General features: G+C 39.4%; 1 protein-coding gene across 2 annotated transcripts; it reads right to left on the bottom strand.

Moving 5' to 3' along the window:
* Positions 1 to 44: 44 nt before the first annotated feature.
* Positions 45 to 22,758, bottom strand: Galphao (G protein alpha o subunit). Of its 2 annotated transcripts, none has more exons than XM_066281353.1 (9): positions 22,625 to 22,758; positions 22,120 to 22,250; positions 8,553 to 8,595; positions 5,187 to 5,328; positions 4,765 to 4,925; positions 3,980 to 4,108; positions 3,604 to 3,733; positions 3,383 to 3,536; positions 45 to 2,962 (listed from the first exon to the last, which is right to left on the bottom strand). In XM_066281353.1, the coding sequence occupies exons 2-9, from the start codon at positions 22,235 to 22,237 to the stop codon at positions 2,775 to 2,777; spliced, it is 1,065 nt and encodes a 354-aa protein (XP_066137450.1). In that variant the 5' UTR covers positions 22,238 to 22,250; positions 22,625 to 22,758; the 3' UTR covers positions 45 to 2,774. The 2 variants fall into 2 exon arrangements, with proteins under 2 accessions (XP_066137450.1, XP_066137458.1); XM_066281361.1 differs by lacking the exons at positions 22,120 to 22,250; positions 22,625 to 22,758 and adding exons at positions 12,251 to 12,520; positions 14,335 to 14,675.
* Positions 22,759 to 23,441: the final 683 nt, after the last annotated feature.

The raw sequence follows: 23,441 nt of genomic DNA, 5'->3' as shown, positions 1-23,441 counted from the left end.
CCGTTCAAATCACGCTTTCAGATCTTTAGGACCAATAAGATTCATTTTAAATGGATAAAATTATTTATTTGTAATAGTTCACATCACAGAGAAACAAACATACATAGAACAGTAACAGCCTGTCATGAACTTATAGTCTTGCCTGCACATCATAAATAAAACGAATAAATCATAGAATCTACCTGTTAGGTGCTGTTTATGTATAGGAGTAAGGAGAAGCATGTACTTACTTATCACAGTCTCAATACTTGTTTCCCCCGCTTTTGTAGCTTTAATGAAGCAGGTATAAAACTTGCATACTTAAGTGTCATTTACGTTTGTTGAAAGTCTGTTATTAAGTAAGTAAAGTGGTGTCTAAATTAGCTATTACAATATATTATTTAGGTGGGGTTTTACTACAACAAAATTCTGTCCACTTTGGACTACCGTTCTTTGTAAAGATTCAAATACAAGAAGAGATTGATTAGAAGTGAATAAAGCACTATAACAACTGAGACGTGACTACATTAACTTTACTCTTTATTTTGAAATAATTTACAAAATGAAAATATATAATATTAATAATAATTGTGGCATAAAATAATAGTCTTGACTAGATTAAAATTATTTGAAATTGTAATGACTTGATACTACCCAACAAGTAGGTTAAATACTTACAATTTTATCGTTAATTTTATACACAAGTTTATCGCGCTATTAAGACAAGCAAGTGCATTGATGATCTCGTAACGACTTCATTTACTGTAAGAAATGTGTCGTAACAACGCGATAATTCACATGTACTAACTCTCTCAACTATAAATGAATGATTGTTGACCATATATTATGAGACTGAAAACGTTTCAGTTTTACTTGGTTTTTGTCTGGTAAAACTCTTCTGGGAATGTTCACATAAAATGCACACGTTTTCGAAAACGTAAACCAACATCCTAGTACATAATTACGTAAGTGAGTGAAGCTACTCTTATTACTTAAGCGCCATATACTTTTATGTACATTTATTAATAAGTTATGTATATATTTATGTCTCCAATGTACTTTGAACTTATACCTTTTGCAACTGCCGCCGATCCATGACGTTCTATTCCAAGAACACATTATTTTCAACGAAGATATATTTATGTAGTGGTACTATACCTGATTCTACTTGAGCTTAGAATTATACTTTGGGTCCGTCGAGAGATAATATAAAACAGGTGGTTTTGTTACAACCCTGTTTGAAACTAATTTTACTCTTTGCTAAGGTACATTAAAACATAAACAACTTTCGCTTATACTTAAAGTAAGATACAACAATTTACAAAAAGAAGCTGAATAGAAATTTCTTTTAATAATAATAATAATGATAATAATACGCGATAAATGCAATTTTTGCGCGGATGGCACACTTTGTACGATTAAAACAACCCTAGCGAATGAGGGGTACCTACCCAATTTATGCTAACGTAGTCGTATTATAGTTAATTAAGAAATCGTGTGCGCTGGCTAAAGCTTAGTGCGATTTGAGGTTAAAAAGATGAAAGAAATGCTCGAATCCCTGATGCTTGTGACCATGTCTTTGAATTTGTCAGTTATTGTTCGTGTGACTGGTAAGATTCGGTAGGTAAGCGCAGGGAGGTTTAATGAATTGATGGAAACATCGGAAGCACGTTTTTGATTCAGACACTAAACAATTTCAATTTGGCAATTCTGGCCAATTTAAAACCAAAAATAATCTTCAAAATGGTCCTCGTAAGATTTTATAAAATCAGCATTATGAGGGAGATAATTATTCATGAATTAATTGACCATTATAGTGGGAATCTCTAAGATTCCCGTAAATTTTGAGCACAGATGCACATGCGTGAATTGACTCTTAAATTATTGTTATTTCTTAATTGAGCTTCTTAAAAGTAACTGCGCAAATTTACGAATTATTTCAACTGAGAAGCAGTTAAGCCGTTTCAAAGAGTGTTTTTTCGCCGTTTTAACTATATCTATTCGATTTCATATTTTTACGGTGAGAAAAAATGCAAAATATTTGAATCGATATGAATATTTTAATGATGAAATGACGTGTGAGCCTTGGTGCGAAATTGCTCAATTAAAACTGAATCCACGTTGACAGAATAGGAAAAAATGACTAACCTGAACTAACCTGAATGAATTTTAATACTTTCTTTGAGGTTTTGAGGTACTCAGTATAAACAGAGAAATGTTCCTGTAAATTTGGGCTTAAAGTTGCAATTTTAGTATTTAACATCCCTTTCAGATTATTCCCTTCATTGTGGCTGAAACTTTCCAAAATTTCCTGTGGACTCCCTCATTTCATGCCTAAATTTTGAGGCTTCTCGTAGCACTTCTTCCCTGCACTTACCTCCACGCACATTAAAACCTACAGTCTATAAATAGACACATCTTACTAAAAAACAACTATAACACATTTGCTCATCATTAGAAATGGCTTATTCTCACTCGGCTTTGGTTCATGCCTCGTTGGCAACTACGCCCCCAACGTACAGACAGAGGAAAGACAATAATAAATTAAATATTGATACACATTTATAGTATTTTTTACGAGGGAGAGAGCTAGAAGGTTTGTAGTGGGTCTCAAGACTTCACATCAATCTTTTTGGAATTTTCTTTTCCCCTCAGAAGCATTGACCACAAACTCTCTAACTACACGAGCCCGCGTTTCACGACACAGTCCATCAGCTGATGTCCAGGAAGCTGGATAATAGCCGCTTAATTGGAATAGTGACGTAGCACGTCCTGCTGCGTGGTTTCAGGCTCGATTAGCACAAACCGCAGTCGCGCAGGTTGTTCGCGATGATCACGTCTGTGACTGCGTCGAATACAAACTGGATATTGTGCGTGTCCGTGGCGCAGGTCATGTGGCAGTAGATCTCTTTGTTCGTCGACTTGTTCTTCGCCTCGAATTGCGCCTGAATATAGGCGGCAGCCTCACCGTACTCTTGGGCTCCTGAATAACAAAACGAACGTGTTTTTGAAGGTGTCCGGGTAAAGGATAACAGATTACTGTTAATTTTTGTAAAAAACCATAAGTCGAAATGAAGGACAAGTGATAGCTGTCAAGTGTCAAAAATAATATTGGACAGGTGGCACATTTTTAAATGGCGTGTGAGGATTTTTTTTTTTTATTTTGGGACTATTTTAATTACCACATAAATAAAAAGGCATTTTTATACCTTTTTTCAGTTTTGATCAAAACGGCAACGCACCGTTCTGTTCTCACAGTTCGAACACATGACGTTTGTCAAAAGATAAGGGAAAAGTCTTCTGTCATAAAACGCAACGTTCCCATGGTTACACGTTTGGCCTCAAAACTGGGACGTTTTTTAAAATTAATTTTACAATCCAAACACGCAACGGCGGCACTTACCGGTATATTCAGGGAAACATATCGTTAGGGGCGATTTCCTAATTTTTTCTTCGAACAGATCTTTTTTGTTGAGGAAGAGGATGATAGAGGTGTCGGTGAACCACTTGTTGTTGCAAATGGAGTCGAACAATTTCAAGCTTTCCTGCATTCGATTCTGCAAGGAAACCGAAGTTTCGTCAATTCTAACTCAAAAAAAAAAAAAACCATCACTCCATCCTCACCGTCGTCTCGTCTTCGTGCAACACCTGATCATACTCGCTCATGGCCACACAGAAGATGATCGCAGTCACGTCTTCAAAACAATGAATCCACTTTTTCCTTTCCGATCTTTGGCCACCCACGTCAAACAACCTGAAGAAAGAAACGTCTTTTTATACGTATAAATTGCAACCATCAGAATGGCGTTAATTGAGACGTGTATTTAATATACCCAAAGAAACTCATCATGTAAAGTGGCAAACAAAGCCATTAATCATAAGATTGCCAATCCGTGAAAATACACCACAATTTATCTATCGAAATATGTGCCAAAATCCACTAACGGTTCACCTGTTGAGCCCCACTTAAATATGTGCAAGTTGGATATGTTATGCTTACTTGAAATTGAGATTTTTGAACGAGAAATGCACCTCCACGATGCCGGTAGTCTTCACTCGCGTTCGTAAAATATCCTGCTCCGTGGGCTGGTAGTCTTTAGCTCCTAATCGGTCTAAGTCGTCTAGAAAGCTAAAGTGAGAATGCATCTGCATTATTTTGTATGGAAGATTTAAGTGTTAAATAAAAAAGTTGTTAATTTTTTTGTTTCACACGAAGAAGGCGGCATTAGCACGGACCACCAGTTTTTTTCTGGAAGGTGGTAGGAAGGTGGACAGTTACGCATTTATACGTTCAAAATGCCCGAAGAATCTAAATTTAAGCCTAGATATAAGGTTTTTCTAAATTGAAAATATTAATCGCAAATAAAGGCATCACAAATAAAGTAAACTTTGTTCAAATATTATTAGTGGTCGAAGTTTTACCTCTTTGCGTGTACAGGGCTCCGCACGCTTAGTTTTACGTTATCATTACTTTTATGGGCAAATACAAAACGCCTAAAAGAAACTCATTTTCCAATGTATCCTGTGGCGAAGAGGATTTTTATGAACAGGTCGGAACAATACAAAGGCCGTTTCGAAATAGTCGCACAAATGCAAAATAATTAAAAAAAAAAGACTGGAGCACGGGTAATTTCTAACATTGCAAGTCTCTCGCAGCCACATTGTAAATTGCGTCCCCTCTCTGATTAAGAAGTAGTCTTTTTGTAGCTCTCCTAATGCGATTTCGTGCTTTTCTTCCGATTTACGTAACTCCCTCGATGAAATAACAACAAATCGTAAACTCACTATTTGGCAGAATCGTTGAGCTGGTACTCATTGGAGCGAGCGAAACACTCCTGCACCCCCGAGTCTGCCCACAGTCTCTTCATGGCAGCGAGTAGTTCTTCGGAAAACGCCTCGGTGTCCTCCATTCTCTGGATGACGTCGAAGACCATTTTGCCATCGAGCTGTTTAAGGAATAATCATCATCAATAGACAGGGAAACAAAGGGCCATTATTAGACCGTTTTCGTATCGTTAAAGTAACCATCAAAAGGAATGTAAGTAAATGGTTCTTTTTATCATTATTGCTAGTAATGCTCTGCTGTTATCATGATATGTATTAAATTGCTCAGTCACCTCAGGAATGTATCAGATAAGCGCTAACAACCTGTATAGCTCTGATAAAATCGTTATTTTCGTTTTTATGGAATTTCGTAAAATACTTGCCTCTCTCTCATTATTGCCATACTGTATCCCCAAATTGGGCATCGCCCTCAGGATTGCCACCAGAGATTGAATGGTGTTGCTGTACACTACTGGTCTATACTGCTTGAAGTCTTCCGGTGTGAACCCGCTCTCGTGGATAATTCTGGAAATAGATAAATTGAGAGTAAGCTCGAGTTTATTTCAAGTTTGTTGTGAAACTCTCTCAACAGTACGAACTAACAGTACTGCTAACAAAATTTCCCTCTTTTTTCGGTTTGTGCCACTAAATCCCGATTTAAATGGCACTTTTAGCACAAAAGTTCTGCGTGCTATCCCCATTCAAATGCCTCCTTCTAATTTCTACATTAACTATACCTACTCGTTAAGTTAATTAGGTACTCCCCTAACAACCCTAGTTTGCTAATTAATTCACCGCGGAACTAAATATAGCCGCAATATGTGGATTTAGGGCGGTTTTTATCGCGTGCATTCACCTTCGCCATTGTAACAAGAAAAAATTTGTTATAAAAAATAAACTAAACGAGTGAAAAAATGCCTTAAAATATTGATGCAATTGCGAATATTATCGGCCGAAATGGCCGACATGGCGGGACCAAAGAATATTCATACGCTCAGAAGAATGCCATTTATTTCCAATTTTCGGTAGTTTAAAAATAATTTAAGTCACAAACATTTAATATATTCGCACAAATAAGGCATCATTAAGCAGATCTATGAATAATATATCGAGGAAACGGTCTCTTTATACAAGGAAAATAAAGCAAAATGTCTTTAGCTATGCCCAAAAAAGTATTCATACACTGGCGTTTTGTTTTTTTTTTTTTATCAAATTTATTATTTACAAATTCCATTTATTTGCGATAAGCCTTCACTGGTCCACTTTAACACGCGTTAGAGCAAAATAAAGTTAAAAACAATAGTTACGGGGCGAAAGTGTCAAAAGCTTGATAAACATTATCTAGGAGGAAAATCTTATAGAAGAATACCGGAAGGTGTTGAGATAAGCTGCGCTACTGTTCGGTGCATTATACAGAAATATAAATCAACAGGGTCTGGCAATAAATTGAGACGTTTTTAAAAGCCACGAAAATGACTCAGCGAAATGTAAGCTTCGTTCTACAGCAGATTAAAAATAATCTCAGTATAAGTGCACCTTATCTCACTTCACAATTAGAACAGACAACTGAACAGAAACTTCATCCAGAGACCATTGGACGCCGTATCAGGAAAACGGGACTTCGTGGGGAAAGACCGACCAAGAAGCCCTGGATAAACGAAGTGAACAGGAAGAAACGTGTCGCGCATGTTTTTGAGCATATAAAAAATGTCCGTGGAATTTTGGAAAAGGAGCTATTTTTTATGATAAGAGCAAATGTAATTTATTTGGATGTGATGGTGCGAATACAGTGCGGAGAAAACCGGGGGTAAGAATGAAGAAGCGCAATTTGAAACGAACAGTAAAACATGGCGGTGGAAACGCGGGAATTGGTGCGGGTAATTTAACTTTTATTGCGAGATACGTGGATAGATTTGCGTATAAAAATATCCTGAAAACCAATTTAAAAAGCGGTGATAAAAAGCTCGGCCTAGAAGAGAGTCTTTACTTTCAAAAGGACAATGATCTCGAGCATTCATCAAAATTAATTAAAGAGTGATTGCTGTAGTATAACATGCCTCATTTGTTAGAGACGCCAACGCAATCTCATCTCGATCCGATTGAGCACTTGAGAGAACATTTAGAAAGAAGGGTAAGAAAAAGAAAAATTTTAAGCAAAGCACAACTTTGCGATATTAATTTAGACGAATGGTCCAAAATATCTCAAAACGTTCCATGTAATTTAGTCGGATCAACGAATCATCGTTTACGAGCTGTGATCGATGCCAGAAGATATCCCACCAAATACTAACAACAAATTTGCATTATCACTAGGGCCATAAACGTATGGTTTTCGTAGTGTACGAATACTCTTTTGGGCGTACCTAAATACATTTTTCTTGGACAAAGAAATGGTTCCTTGGTCACGTTTTTCATAACTCTTTGTAATGGTGCCTGATTCGTGAGAAAATATTAAATGAATAGGATTCGCCTGGGTACATGAATAATTTTTTAGCCTGCTGCAGCTAAAGCTTGTAATCTTCCTGTAAACTCGCTCTCGTGGATAATCCTGGAAACACGTCAATCCGAAGGTAAGCTTAATGATGGAATCAGGGGTTATAACACGAAGAAGTCGGTTGTGCCCATACTTCGGGGTCACCATTGTTCGGTTGCACTTTCAAAATCCAGTGGATACGGCATGGCCTATATTTAGATCTTCCGCAGTATACTTCATCCACGAAAACCGCTTTCACAGCCCATAACATAAACTGCAATTTTCAGTATTACAGCTATAAATTAATCGCGAACATAAAGTCAATATTTCCAGACGAATTTAATGTTCGGTTTCCACGGTCCTGATAAATGCCCGTTTAACAAAAATAGAAGAATTCCAGTAAATGTATGGGGTCTTATTTTTGACCGAAAATATTTACACCATGGTGCGTTATCGTAAACTGGCATTTTGAATTATCTGCTTTGATTTACGGTATGGGGCTATCGGACAAGGTAATAGATAATAGAATGGACGTGTAAACGAGTCAGACTCGCTCCGGATTTTCGGTTAGCGGAATTTACGAAGACGTGCTGGGGGCCAGGATCAAATGAGAACATCGACGGAGCCCTCTTCAACGGTAAAGATGCGTTCGAGTGCCCTAGAAAGACTTGGAATTCATGATTTTACGGCGTTTTTTTTAAAGCGTCGGAGAGTCGCGTAAACAATGCATAAAATTTATTTCCTACTCATTTGTTTTTTTTTTTATTTTTTATTTTAAGAATGCCTTAATGGCCCAAAGCTAAAGAACGCGTGGTTAAAACGTCTGAAATGGTTCTGGAATGATATCCTGCTATTTCCGAGCGAGGTGCACGCAACTACATTTACACAAATTAATTGAATGCATTCAGACATTTTTTCGTTTGCTCCCAGCCACCATTGTTGACTTCATTTCACGCCTTTTTTGCATAGACCTTTTTTTTTGTGTTTACATTAGCGCGAATAAATGCATAAATACTCCCTCCGATAGAGCCGTAATTGACCCCTTCCCGACGGCTTCGCCACAGACGACAAGAACGAAGCAAGAAGGCCCAAAACCAACCCCGGATGACGTCAACAACTCCCCCACCCTCCTTGAATTATTATTTTCGGCGAATCGAGTGGGATAAAGACGGGGGCGAAGCCCCATTAAACTAGATGATAAGATAGTTGATAAGTGAACAGTTTCAGATATGCAGTAATTGCTTTGTTCCCGAGCAGAGTTCTTCGGTATACTCACTTCATTTGTTTCACTATGGTGCTCTTGCCAGATTCGCCGGCACCTGCAAAGGAAAACGCACGTTATTTACATAAATACATAACTACCGCAAATATTTATATATAATTTACTTTTACGAGCTTTCCTACTCGATGAGTATTTAAAGGGATTAGCTCTGTTTGAGCTTCGAACGTCGCTGGCTTAGTCTCACACACGTCAATTTAAGTCAATACGAACTGCAACGTGGAGATTTTATCTGGATAAAGTTAACATCTCCCCAATAAAGCTTTAGTGAATAATCGTCGTTAAAAAGCTGCGTCCTTATTCGCGCAATAACTTTTCAACCTTCCTTTTATCGCCTTCATCCCGCATGTTAACGATGGGGTTTTTCATTACCTTCGCCTCATATAATACTCATAGCCTTTATGTTTCCGTTGTCTCCCATATAACGGTGTTCGACCCAAAAAAACTCTTCCATTTATGGGGCATTTCTGTGTATCCTTCGCAATACGAAATTTCCTCGTTAGTTTTTTTTTTTCCATCGTTTATGGAACTAAAGCCGGTGTTAAAAAGGCTTTTTAGCATTAAAACGGCCCTTCATGTCATTATTATTGCGTTAGCAGCGGTTATCTCTTCCCTTGCCATTCGCGATGTGTCGCTTCAAAACACCTCGATATCCTGTGTGTCTCGTGCAATTTCTGCATTAACTTTACCCACTCATTAAGGTAATTACCTCCCCGACAGCCTTAGTTTGTCATTAATTCAAAACGACGATAAATATAGCGGTTAAATGGGAAATTAGGGTGGATTTTATTGCCTGTAGTAATGTTCCTTCATCGGCCCGTTTTGAATGTTGGTTCCATTTTCCGATTTGCGTTTTTCTTATCGAATCTCAACTATTCCGAACGCTCTTTGCCTGACCAGACATGCCTCCTCTTTTTTCCTCGGACCCCTCTACTGGAGCATTTCCAAATGTTTTTTTAAACTTCATTTTATGAACAATTGCCGAAGCATAAACGTAAATATCGCTGTCGCCTTTTTTCTCTGGAAATGCAGATTTTTCTCTATACATACACGCACATGCATACGTATTTGTCGTCGAGTCGTTTTTGCGACATTGCCAGTCGTTCGCCATTCGGTCGAGAATACACGTATTCCACAATCTTTTTCGGCATTAACTGACCATGTCCAATAATAATTGAAGTTGACACTATGCCGCATGGGAGCAACATGTTAGTAGTTCGGGGGTGGGAAAATCGATAGAGCGGTTGCCAGATCGTCCTCCTCCTTTCCATTCCATGCGCTGAAATTTCAGCTGAACGTAATGAAGCGAGTTTCCATTATGCAGTCATTGCCACTGCCGTCCCCGCAGTAGTTTTCAATGTTCGCCGAACAATAGTTATGAACCTCAAATTGAGGGAGGTTTTGAAACAGCAGTTAACTGAAACCTTCGCATTACAAGCTTGTTAATCCACTTTAACGATGTCCGTTTCCACACTAATTACATTTATGGCGTATGCACAAGCAACTGGCTGCACTTTCTGACGGCTTCGCCGAGAATTTTAGAGCCGCTTTCCAGCAACGGGATAAGACTCATCAATAACGCGCAGATAATGACTTAATTAATGGCGAATTGGTGGATATTCGATGCCGTGGGTTGATCCCGAAGCAATTGGATGAACCTTCAATTGGCGAGGTCAAGTGGCACCAATTTGATCGTTTAAGTTCTCGCTGAGGTGCAAGAATTAAAAATGATTTAAACCCGCTTATTTCTAAGAATAGGAGTTAAAGAGCTGCTGCCTACACGGCCGAGGTTTATTCGCCGCATATCGGCGGAATCTACGGGTTAGGACATCGCCAAAGGAAAAGCAAAGTAAGACACATGTTGTCCGTCCAGGGAGGTCTTCGATATTTTGCGCGGTGCCCGCCACCATATCCATAACAGGTCGACACGTTTCCATTGAAATAAACTTAGCAGAGTATGACGTAAAACAGTACTAACGTAAATATACATATCGCCTCAAATGTGTGTTTATGTATGTACGTACCGTGTATATTTAAATAATCCCTGCTTAAAATAATATTATTTTTCGAGTTCTAGTAGACGAAGCGACTTGGCTAGAGAAATTATTTGAAGAAGGTGACTTCCGGGTTTGGTCTACGTATCGAAAATATTTACGAAAACTTGTTGGTTAAATCGTTACATGAGCAAATATCGAGATGTCTCTAAGTCGGGCGCGAAGAGTATCATCCTTTTCGGGATAACTTTCACAAGGAAGTACGGAATGAAAACCTGCGAGTTGCAAATCATTACAGGCGATCAAGCGTACCGGTCGGCCTTTCTTTCTCCATGGAAAAATGGCTAAAAATCGCAATTTACTTGCGCATGTCTTGCATATTAAAAATAAAAATCAACGACGATGTGATAGATCGGCGTACGTTCGCCAAATTGTTAAGAACCGGACGAAATCTGAAAACCTGTAAAATCGTTGAAGCTTCAATTGAGAAAACAAGAAGTTGGCACTGTGGACACCGGATTAATTAGTTTCGCAGTGTAATTGCACCACGACAAGAAAGTTAAAAAAAATCGACTGTGAATATTGCTCGTACGCGGACGAGCCCCCAGACAAGGACGTTATTTCGGTCCTCGATTAAAGATACTTGATTTGAGGATACTTCTTCCAGGCGCAGAGCCCAAACTGAATTAAAAACGGAGAGTTCTCAAGCACGCAACAGTCTTCCCACGTTACCTGTTTTCGTTTAATTCCATTTTATCATTAACCGCCTCGACCAGCAACCCGAACTCGACTTGAACAACCCTCAAGATGTTACACCTTTTTATTGAATGTGGATAATGTACCGAAACACCTTGTTCAGCGTTAAGCGGTGCAGGGCGACAGGCGATGACCGTGGACTGCACAAGATATTTTATTCACAATCATTGTCCCCAAATGATCATAACTTGAAGTAGAATGTATAAAAGGCCTAAGAGGTAGGCAACGATCGTGGTAGGGAAACAATTCGCCTTCTCCCCATATGCAGAACCCATTGTCTGGCTTATTAGAGGTTCGATAACAGTAATTTGCATGGTTGGCATTGTTAATGCGTTCTGGTCTAGTTAATGTACCACACGTAGTCCATCGAATGCCTTGGTTGACAAATTAGGGTCTAAAAATGTTATTTTTACGCCGATCGTTGTCGTACTCGCTGTGAAGTAGGCGCAAATTGCTTAATTAAGTACGGCATCATTTGGGGAAACAGAAAAACAAATTAGTCCTGTAAAGCGGACGTGTGATTATTGCCAGGAGAGGTATTCCAATTAACGGGATTATACTCAATAAATCTGATTTGGTCGGATTATGATAAGGTGATTATGAGTATTGACAGGAACAACAGATGCTTTCGAGAGCGATTTCCCCAAACTAAATGACTTCGTTTTAAAGTGCCCGTTTCCGGAACCGTTTACTTTTAAGCGTTTCGAGTCGTTGAGTGGCATTTTAAACGATCAGCCACGCAAAAAACAATTGTAGCAATTACGAGATGTTACATTGGGGTTAATTGAGCCGCGTTTGAATAGAAGGTACTCATAAGAAATAATTGAAACGTAAACGTAGCGAGTAACATATTATAATATCAGCTGTAATTGATACGTGATAGTTAATACTCGCTTTTTTCGCTTCGCATTTCGCTCACTCAATCTCTTTCGCATTTGAACGTACCCAAAAGGAGAAGTTTGACGTCCTTCTTGGCCCTGGCGCCCTCTTCCTTCAGTTTCTGGTCGATCTGCTTGGTTCTAGCAAGCGCTGCCCTCTCCTCGGCCGACACCGTGCACCCCATGGCGCAGTCTTCTATGCACGACGTCGTGACGCTGGTTTTTAGGAACTGGGTACCATGAATTGCGTCCTCTTTCGCGAGAGGTGAAACTTTGGTTTCCGTCTTTAACAGCTTATGCCCGTTTGGAGGCTCTCGTCATAGTACAGTTAGACGATCTGAAGGAGTTGTTTTATAGCTTTTAGTGGAGGGAACATTCTCCGTGGTTGTAAGCATACTTCGCAACTGAACTTTTCGCGGCAAATACCGATGGTAGATGCGGGAGACCGCCGCGAACTGATGATATTCGAAAAAGTGCACGTTCGGAAGTAAAAAAAAGTGAAGCGACAACATCACGCATGATCGGGGGAGCGGCCTGCCGGGATTTTTCGAAAAGTTTGAATGACAGTGCCGTTCGAACTGTTGGAAAGGCGCGTTTTCGAATCGGAAAAACTATTGGAACGAGTCGAATTCTCGAAACACTTGCCCCGTCATTTTCGTCGGGAATTCAATTGTCACTTCGAAGGCATTCTAACGTTAATTTATTTACGATTGTGAGAACTCTTATCGAGCCGAACAGACGGAACGAGGGCTTCCAAGAAAATGTAACAGATCAAACCTACGAAACGTACCTGACGTCCTCCATTGAATTTATTCATTTGATTTTTTACGAGTGAAAACAAAAAAAATGACCGTTTACGTCGCAGTTAAAGAGAGACATCAAAGCCGTTATTTGAAATCATCGTAGCCCTAGTTCGGGCAGTCGCAACATACAAAGTGCCCCGTTATTGTTTAAGTCAATTCTGCCGCTCTTCTTTGAAAAACAGTTTACCTCTTTTGAAAGAAACTATGTTCAAAAGTTTTAATAAAATTGCTGTATTAAGCTTTTTCCGACACTTGTCGCCTAAACGTGTTAAAGAAACGGCCTAGGTCTTGCCGGCAAGATCGGTATACTCATAAAAACAAACTTGTTCGTTTGGTGTCTAACGTCTGGCGGATTCGGACACCCGCACAAACGTGCCCTCTGTGCCGCGACATGAAGAATTTTGTCCGTTGCCCTTGACTTATTTTTGACGTTCGGTGAGATTTTAAACGTGCGTCGGCAGCCTTCGCCGGCCGTATTGTCACGTCGAGCGTGCACTGGCGCCGATGCCCGAATTCGCCATAAACGAAAAATTAAATAAAAACAAATGAAAGGCCTTTCTAATTAAAATGTGAAATTGTTTGTTCAGGCGTTTATGCGTTATTAAGTTTTAATTTAAAAACCATTGCCGCACGAGTTATTTTCCGTAAACAATTTGGAGTAGTTGAGAGGAAACCCGATGTACTTAGGACCGAAAATTTGCTTAAGTAATGAACTCGTTTCCGATTAATGACTATAGACAAGGTTCTAAAAGCGCTAAGGTTTAAATAATTAATTCCCATCACTCTGACTATTATCTAACTGATAAGCAGTTCGTAGTAACTACATCATTCGAAGTTTTACGTTCCGCACAAATACCTGGAAATTGGGGAAATTGTTCGTACTAAACTGAATTGAAATTATTCATCGAGTCAAAGAAAAGTATAACTCTATATAGTCAAAGACCCCTTATTTACAGACAGTTAACTTTCTCTTGTTACATGCACTTTAAGTACGATTAACTTGAATTCGGAGTTTTCGCATGCAATTAAAAATGAATAATTACAATTGTAATCGGGCTTATTCAACAGGTCTCCGAACATCCATTTTTATTTCATGACATGGCAAATAATACAAGTTAGCTGATCGATGGCGATTTTATTTACATGCGTGATGAATAGGAACATTTTTAATCGCTTGAATTTTACTTAAATTTCATTTTATTTTTTTTGCCCGAGTAGAGCTGGAGAGTGTATCGATCTGCTTACAACCACTACCACCACTAATACGCCAGTTTAGTCATACGATCATACGAGGGGCAAATGCGAATACTTCTCGTAGGGAGTGATGAATATTTAATGTTGCTCATACCTATTAACTATCGTTTTTTTTTTGACACTACAACTAGCACTAAATCACTGCGAAGCAGTTGCGCCGTCGCACTGGTGACATCCAAAAAATGGCAGCTCTGGCACTTTCCCGAGACGATTTCAATCAAAAACTTCGAATCTCACACCCAAAACCGAGACATGAGATCCTGAGAAACCCGTCGTTTATTCCTGTTCTCGACCGACTTTAATCGACAGATGGTTTCTTTTCAGGCAAGTTACACATACACACGTTAATCAAGGGGACCCCGGTGCCCCTCCCTTGAGCCCTTGGGCGAATGCTATCGGAGCGCTTTGTTGTCTTCAGCCTTCTCGCTTGCACTCGTCGCTTGGGCCGCGTTCGTGCTAGCGGAGCAAGCGCGCGGTTGCCAACGCGACGCATTCTTTTTCCGGGAATGGGGAAATTCGATGGGAAGCGCGACCGAGGGAAGATTCAAGCGAGCATGCGCCAGGGGATTTGAGGGTTTTGACGAATTTCGAAAAGGGGGGCCGATTGTTTTGGAAGCGCTGGCAACGGGGGTGTAACAAGTGGCGGAAAGAGACTGAAATTTGCGCAGAGTGAGGTACATAAAAAATGTCAACATTTTTAGTTTTTCGTAATTTAAGGCTCCGACACATGGTCGAAGGTGCTATATTTTATTAATTAGTCCAAAATATTAACCTATACTTAAATAAGGTTGTAACAGATCGCGGCAGCTCTTCTAAGTTCCAAAAGTTAAGTCACTACTTTCATTCACCATATTGTCAAAAATGTGTTTTTTTCCAAATGCGAGTTTTCGAATGCTGTTTCTGTTAAACGAGCCAAGTGTCCTTAGTTTTCAAACAAATAAGGCCAGTTGGTTACAACGTTTTAATGTGAGACGGCAAAGCTTAGGGATTCAACATCGCCAAATTGTATTTTTTTCAAGTTCGAATTTTCGGCATGTAGTTTTCATTAAACGACGAGAATCCTTTAAGTATTGAGTCCTTTGGAAAAAGCCACGGAAAGGACCAAAAAAGCGTACATATAAGTATATAGAGTTCCTAATACATTTCCAATATATAGTATGCAATTCCTGTTTGACGTCACAGAAACACATATTACGCCTCGAGGAAGTGTCCTGAGCTCCATATTTTTTTGATTTTATCAACGATCTGCCAAACTATATTTCTTCAGGCAGGATATCATCACATGCCGATGACACTAACATGGGGGTACAGGGGTTACGAGTTTGAGCTGAATCGAAATGCGAAGCCTGTTTCAAGAGAGTTTGCCGACTGGTGTGTTGCAAATGGGACAATAATAAACCACGCCGAAGCTGCGCTCACGAAAGTTATACTTACTCCACACCGTCTTTAACAACTTGACATCAGTTAAGGATGTTCAAAACTACAAACCTGGGTATCAATGAATGAGTACCTGACGTGAGACTTTAAATCTGATATCGTAAACGTGAAAGTCCGTTGAAGTGGTTAACTCGTATCTAGTGAAAAATGTGATGTGCACGCCATCAATTTCATTAGCTTCACATGTATGTTTTTTCTTTATTAAATACGAAGTGTCGTACGGTTGTAAGGGTACGGTGACGTGCCATTTTGAAGAACGTGTTAATTCTTATGTGTTAACGTGAGACGGTAAAATCAAGCCAATCAAACAAGATTCGTTAATTTAAAGTTTACATAGGCGTGATTTCTTTATAACAGAACCACACATTTCAGACTTCTAGGGCGAATATTAGAGGAGAAACGAAATAATTATTGTCGTTTTACCGAAGAGAAATTACTTTTTGTTGTAATTTTCAGCCATTTACTCGGTACTTAATAAAGCTGGTTAAGTGCCGCAAAAGGTGATAAGATAACGACACACCATTTGGCGATTATCCTGGGACAAAAAATTCCTCACGTCGAGCATAAAGTGCTTTTAGGATTACACTGAAGCTGTATAGAAAAACGCCGTATTGCACATACTGTATATATATATATATCGTGTGAAATTTGCGTGCGATAATTTACGATTTTAAACTAGTTCCGAAACGTGACAACGTCGCATCTATTGCCTTGATCTGGTACTGGTACTGTTTGCTTTATTCAATATTCATTAGCGGTTACTCACCATCGCGTCGTTAAGTACGATACCACCGCGAATAATACCAGTTGAGTACCAGTAGAACACATCGTGAACTTCAGTTCCAACGTATAAGTAGGAAATCTGGGCTAGAATTGAAACAAAGGCCGACAAACCGAAGTAAATAATCAATCGATAGGTCGCTACGAGGTGGTCGTTGACGAGTTAAGTCATGTGCAACTTCGCTATCTCGTTAATTTTTATTCAGTTGAACGAGCCTAAGGATTAATTGCACATTTACCGAAAACCTGGAAAAGAGAATAAATCCAGGAGCGGAACCGGTATTGGTGACCCCAGTTCTGACGCAGCTTTATATTAAATGAGTTATTGAGAGATGAAATGAGAACATCGGTTATAGTCGCAAGTGGTTGTTGCACGTACTGCGTGCTGTAGGTAGCCAATAAGTGCAAACGCATGTCGTAGATTGCGATTAACTATTATTTGGTGTTTATTCGAACAGAAAAAAAAAACGAAGGCCCGTTGAACATCCACTGTACAATAGGCGAAGAGATTGTTGCTATCAGAGACAATTTCTTAGTGTCGTCCTCTATTGATTGTTACTGTGCATTGTCCTTACAATTGTGTTTGCTTTCGTTAGATGGCGGTGAAATAGATTGCTTTTAGCTATTATTTGAAAAACACTGATTTCGAAAACATTATTAATGGGTTTGTAGTAAACTCATAAACAGTAATGAACCGTTACTCATTTTAGTTGACTCATTTGGAGATAATCGCAGGCTAAATAATAATAACGTTTATGAGCTACATCGATGCACAGTTCTTCCGGCCTAGGGGGTTTCTGTTACAGTGAAATATATAAAACAGTTAAGACCGAAGAGCAATTATAACAAAAAGCTCTTTTTCACACGTCGAACTGCTAAATTGAGTTTTATGTGGGTCTCCTAATTATTTTGGGTTGTTAAGACTATTTTGAATTTCCCGCAAGACACGGCCATTTTGAATTTTCTTCACAAACGACAGTTGATGGATCAGATAAACAAGGCCGACGGGCGAACGTGGAATTTTACCTACATGTCAGAGGGCCACAAAACGCAAACAAACCGACCAAACCCAACAACAAATTTTAATCTGAAATGGCTTCTTCTATCAGATTTGATGTTGGAAGAATCCGCTGTCTTAAGTTTGCGTTTTGCCCACCAAGTTTTCGGACTGTTGCCGCGTGCCCTGCCCGTAATTGAAATATCCCTTAACCCGACTATCTGGGATTCCCTGTCAATGTCAAAGAGGTGTCGAAAAATGGTAGACGAGCCGTCAAAAAAACGTGGTGCTTTCAGACTTAAAACGTGACGTTTTTAGATTTCTTGCAATCGTAATTAATTTCAATTTTTATAGTATGGTCCAGGATTCTTCAATTCGGGTCTGAATTTTCTCTTTGGGTTAGATCTCGACGCGCCCGTCGCCGTTGCGGGCCTCTTAGGCGCGGACTGCCTAATTTCGCGATTTTTTCACTAAACTCTTTACGTCGACGCTAACTTCTCTTTTTTTTTTTATTTTAATCGCATATTTTGTGAGTTCAAATTTCATCGTCACCATTTGCTCACAAACACACTCGCCGCGAATCAATACGTTCAATAACAAGACGCACATGGCGCCATCAATCAGTCACTTATTACCCTTTCGCAAACACACATACATCACCGGTTTATACGTATAAACGCCGTTTTACGGAGGAAAAGCATAGAGGAGAGATAAACCCAAGAAGGTCACAGATCATCCCGCAAACACACATTTTCGCTTTAAAAGGATTTTTACGGTCCGGACTAAATTGGATTTATGCACGGGGGCGCCAATGTAATCGTTTTGTTTTTATTATTTGTTTATGTGACGAGGAAATGTGGCCACGCAGTGTGTAGAATTTAGGCAGAAGAAGTATTTGCGGAGCGTCTCGACGTTTGTGACAGTTCGGTTTTGTGAAGGATTTAGAGTCGGTCGTTACGAGGGTTGTCGCAAAAATAGTTTATCACCAGAGAAGCGCGTAACGAAAAATTTCGATCGCGACGGAGAAGTTCGAACGGCAGTTTTGCTTCACCGCAAATATATTTTAACAGTTAATGTAACAATGACAAATGTAATATTCGACCACAAGCGCACTCGTTAAATAAATTAAATTTCAATTTAAACACGAACTTAGAATATAATATCGACCCGGTTCGGGCGGAAGTTTTTTCGCTAAACACGCAAAAGTCGTTTTTGTCAACGAGGACAATAATGTGCAATAATAATACAATGGGATCAGCAACGCTGTTGGATTAAATTAAAAATCTGTATTAAAGTAATGCGATGCGTCATAATAATCGAAATACAACGGAGGCGAAGCCCGCGGGAGGAGGACCTTTCGGCGTTTATTTATTTGATTGACTTTATTTAGTTTTGCCTAATAGACTAGCCGCGGACGAAATTTAAACAAAAGGAAGGTAAATATTTGCCGTAGGAAAGCGCGATGTGGGTCATCAGGTTGTGCGTTAGGTATGGGCGGGTTCCGGTAACAACAATGTTGCTGCTGCCTGTTCACGTGAAACAGTCGGCGAAGTTTGGTTTTGTGCTAAGTTTCAGCGTTAGATAACAAAAATTTTCAATGGTAAATAATTGCGAGAGAAGGCGGGGCGAATATTCCGAAATATGCGAAATGAAATATATAAAAAATGAAACGGTCAGTTTCAATCTGCGAACGGTAATTTGGAAGTTTGGATGCATCGACATCCATCAATGTTGCACGAACAAAATTTATTTTGTTCCGTGAAATTTGGATTTTCGCTCTGTGTATGAAAATTTTTCTGTTTGCTCACGCTTGTTTGTTTTCTATGTCGATTCTTCAAATAATAACCGTTTAGAGTTCCTCCACTTACTGTTATAAATTGCTTAACTAACGTGTCGCACAATACTTCCCTTAGCCAGAGTAATTCAATGCGCTGCGTTCACCGTGCATTAGTTTCTCCCAACGCACGTGTTTGTTAGCATTCGTTTTTGCGACCACTAACCCCGTCTTCAAGCTTTCAACTTCTCTCTTGCATTTCGACCTCTCGAAAGGGAAGAAACGTGAGGGCCGGCGCTGCCCGGGGTGCTGACCGAATTTTTGCGCAGAGCAATAAACACAAATAGTCGAAGGAAAGTCATTTTTCTACGACCTTTATATAAAAATTAATTTTTCTTCTCGCATTTGAGGAAGAGAAACCGCTACTTTTGCTCTGCGCGAGGGAAAATACTTTTTCTTCCTAGGAGGAAAAACAAAAGTGTTTTTTGCCCTATACATGACAAATGCACGATGCACAAGAAGCACCTGCATTTCTTGCTGTACAATTAAACATTGCGCAACATGGAAGAATAATGCTAGTTTTATTCCTGCGAATAATTTAACGCTCGCTGCGAAGAGGAGAGTACGAATATTCGAGGAAGGGAAAAGGCATGTTCCCGTTAAGGTTCGAATTGTACTTTTTTTTACAACCATTATTCCATTTTGTAAAAATGCAACAGGTATTATGCGTATTTATGACGAGTAGATAAAAAATAATTTTGCTTAAAAACGTATTGTTCTTTCTAAAGAGCAAAATAACTATTTCCTCTCAAGCGAGGGAGGAAAATTCCACAATTTCTATAAAAGTTGTCGAAAAAAAACAGTTAAGTTTAAGAGTCAGAGGTGACGCAACGACACTTTGCACGGGCGGCGCACTGGCCGGTCCCGATAACCCCCCGAATCGACCCTAATTTACTCATAAATAATGAACAGTCGTCGCTCTTCTAATAAAAAACAAAAAACATCCCATAAACGTGGATTCATACATCTTTTGGTAATGTTAATTAACCGTCAGTTGAGCTTAACCGAACGTCAATAATTTAGGGCCGAAAGGACGTCGGCCGGTATGAGTCTCGTAAGACTCATCACCACTAATCAGACCGAGGGGTTTCACAGCTCTGAGGAAATTAGAGGCAATTTATAGCGACCTCAAAGTGATAACTTTAACAGTGGCTATGAACTCTCGGTTTGTGATCACGAACAGTGACCGACTGCGTCAAGTAAAGGGCAATTTTGCTAGTTGTTCAACGTATTTCGATTCGTGAATCGATTCAACATATCAAACCGTAATAGAGAGAAAGATGGCGGGCAGTGCGAATTCTGCAGGGTCTAATGAACCGGTTGGAAACGTAAAAAAGGAGTCACGGAAATTTGAGCGATTTTTGACAAATATTACGCAAATGCCGAATAGACGTATTCACACATAAATGTCCCTTTGGCGACCTGTGACTTTTCCAACGCATCTAAAACACGAGGACAGATACAGAGATTCGACCAGATTTCATGCTCATCTAAACTTGACTTATGTTTCAGATCTTTCCATTAAATTTTTGAAATTTCCATAAAAGTATAGAATTATGATTGTTGAGATTTTTCGGTAATTCAATTACGATTTCAAAAGAATTCCCGTCAAAAATCTTTGAAATCAGGCACATGTCATAATACGCAGTCATGCGCAATTTTGACATCACGTGCTAGCCGAGCGGTGAACGTCGCATAGCGGAGAAAAATGTCTGTTTCATAGGGTTTGTCAGTTTATTGTTTAAAAATGATATAAAAAATTTCTTTAGTCGGTCATATATCGTAACTTTATACTGTCAGTAATCGATTCAATTACAGTTTTAATGACTTTTTATTCGGTTGTTAACAAATCATTATACGGAACTTAACCTCACTACAGTGAGATTGAAGTTTTCCTCGATCCGGGCAATTTTGACCTGTTTAATCGTCAGAGAAAAGTTCCTTTCTTATTTTTCAGTTTGTGCAGTTTTTCGTCAAATTTAACGAGTAACTTTCAGATTTGAGAAATTTCAGTGCATGCGAACGTTTAGATAAGTTTTCCGAGTAACTGAGACGATTACATAAACCGTAAAAAGAGGTGATTGCGGCAGTTAAAAAAATTGAGTCACGAACACTTTTAAACCTGGCGATATTGAGTTGATTCAGGTGTGGCATTCGAAGATCTCATTTTTTCATGTTGCATTATACGACGAAATTTTTGACGTAAGAGAAAAGTAATATTTGTACGATTAAGATCCATGGTGCACAACGTCAGACATAAATTTGTTTCAGTTTGAAGTAAAAACAGGCAACCAACAATACGCTTCCGAGTATGAGTGACTACGTTACATATGGTGCTTGGTTTCTACAGCTATATTCCTTCAAGGTTTCAATAACACTTCTTAGTAACGGATACATAATTCTTGATATAGAAAAATGTTCATTTCCTTGAATGAGCTAAAGTTGTTGCTGCACTGACCCTAAATATTTGACCCGTCATCTTTATTCGAATTCACGTTTATACAGGCTTCCTTCAGGAACGGTGCTTTAAAGGCTTTTTCTGGGTCCTTAAAAAATATCTATTTTAATACGAGAAGGACTTCTCCAGACTCCTCTCTTAATAATTTATTTAAGTTCCCATTCATATTTCTTTTTTATGCCGAATCCAAAATTAGAAATCGGCCCAATGAGGCTTTTCCTGTGGCACCAAATACTTGTTCTCTCTCTCTTTTTCTCTCTTCTGGACTAAACTTGTATAGGAGTATTCATAATATAAGTGCTATAATTTGTATACGGTTAGTCGAGCGTGCTCAGTAGAGATGAACAGATATATTTCATATTATGATACTCACCCAGCAGCAAGAGTTTAATGTCTTTGGCAGCTTGTGCTCCATCTTCCTTGAGATTCTTCTCGATCTGCTTGCTCCTCGCCAGCGCGGCCCGCTCTTCTGCTGACGAAGTGCACCCCATTTTGCTGCAACACCTATTTAGAGTAACGAAAAAACATGAATAAAAGTCGAAACGTTGATGATTGTGCGGGCAAACGCGAATGTGGAAGACGATTTAATGATAAGAGATAATACATTTTATGATATCATGAGAGAAATATTTCTTTTCCAGGATATGCGTCCAATGCTACCCTACTTAAGAAAGATATTACCGGAAAATACAAGATTTTTACGATTGAGTACCCCGAGATGCAGGTACCTTGTGGTGCCCTTTCTGCATCGCCCTCTTACAACCCAAACTAAATTCAAAACTACTATTTGGAATCAACCCTGTAGCACCTCCCAGCCCTCTAGTTCAACCCGCCCTTTTCCAGGCAATGCGAGACACGCCGGATGGCCGCATACTTACAGGTCAATTGTGGCGCCTTCCGAGCTTCCCCCGCGTTGAAGCACCCGGCCCGAGCCCCCGTACGGTTCAGAGGAGAGTCGCGCCGCACATTCACAGAACCATTTGCGAACAACTGCTGATTTTTGCAACAAAAATCCGACGGTGCACTACAGTGAGTGTGTGGTTTCAGGCGACGGTTCGGCTGCCCGTCGTTCGATGACGGAGTTGTGGGTGGAACGCGTGCGCCGTCTCCTGCTGAGGGGCGCATGTCGGTCGAAGGCGTCGCGACGCCTCAGCCGTATCAAGTAGCGCCACCCAGCGGATTGCGTACGGAGTCTCCGCCGAGATATTAATGGGATTTGTGTGTTTGAATGATTTCTTTTATGGTGCAAAATATATTTTGTGCCAATTTTATTAGTGAGAAAATTTCAACCACAAATTATTTACCGTTCAAATTACGAACAAAAAGCGTTAACACTAAGAACAGTGCGAATAGATTATAGTGAAATGAAAAAATTCGAAACCCCAACCAAGTTCTCTGTGGAAAACCCATAAAATGATTCAACGTAGCGCCAACTGTACTTCACCACGCCAAATAACGCTCTTACTTTGTTAAGAAATCTATATTTTTTCTTTGTGTCGCCATCTAGCAATATGTAACAAATTGCATTGCGTCACAGAACGAATTATACTTTCCTTTAGCGGTGATTGCTTCACATCGCTCTCAAATGGTGCTAATGGATAAAGTAAAAATATATGTATATATGTATTCCTTCGCCTGTAGAATAGCTATTGTGCTAAAACTATCATAAAAAAAACATTAAACGTTTGACAGAAC

The sequence above is a fragment of the Euwallacea fornicatus genome, chromosome 1 (genome assembly GCF_040115645.1).
Source record: "Euwallacea fornicatus isolate EFF26 chromosome 1, ASM4011564v1, whole genome shotgun sequence".
In the NCBI taxonomy this organism is placed as follows: domain Eukaryota; kingdom Metazoa; phylum Arthropoda; class Insecta; order Coleoptera; family Curculionidae; genus Euwallacea; species Euwallacea fornicatus.
The sequence above is the reverse complement of the archived record's forward strand: the minus strand, read 5'-3'. Positions and strand labels throughout refer to the sequence as shown.

Excerpts from the sequence above, each read along its gene's own strand:
- Galphao (XM_066281353.1), bottom strand. The coding sequence starts at position 22,237 with ATGGGGTGCACTTCGTCAGCAGAAGAGCGGGCCGCGCTGGCGAGGAGC. Across the intron at positions 4,109-4,764 it reads CTCAACGATTCTGCCAAATA|CTTTCTAGACGACTTAGACC; the intron begins GTGAGTTTACGA and ends TTCTCACTTTAG. Across the intron at positions 3,537-3,603 it reads TGCACGAAGACGAGACGACG|AATCGAATGCAGGAAAGCTT; the intron begins GTGAGGATGGAG and ends GTTTCCTTGCAG.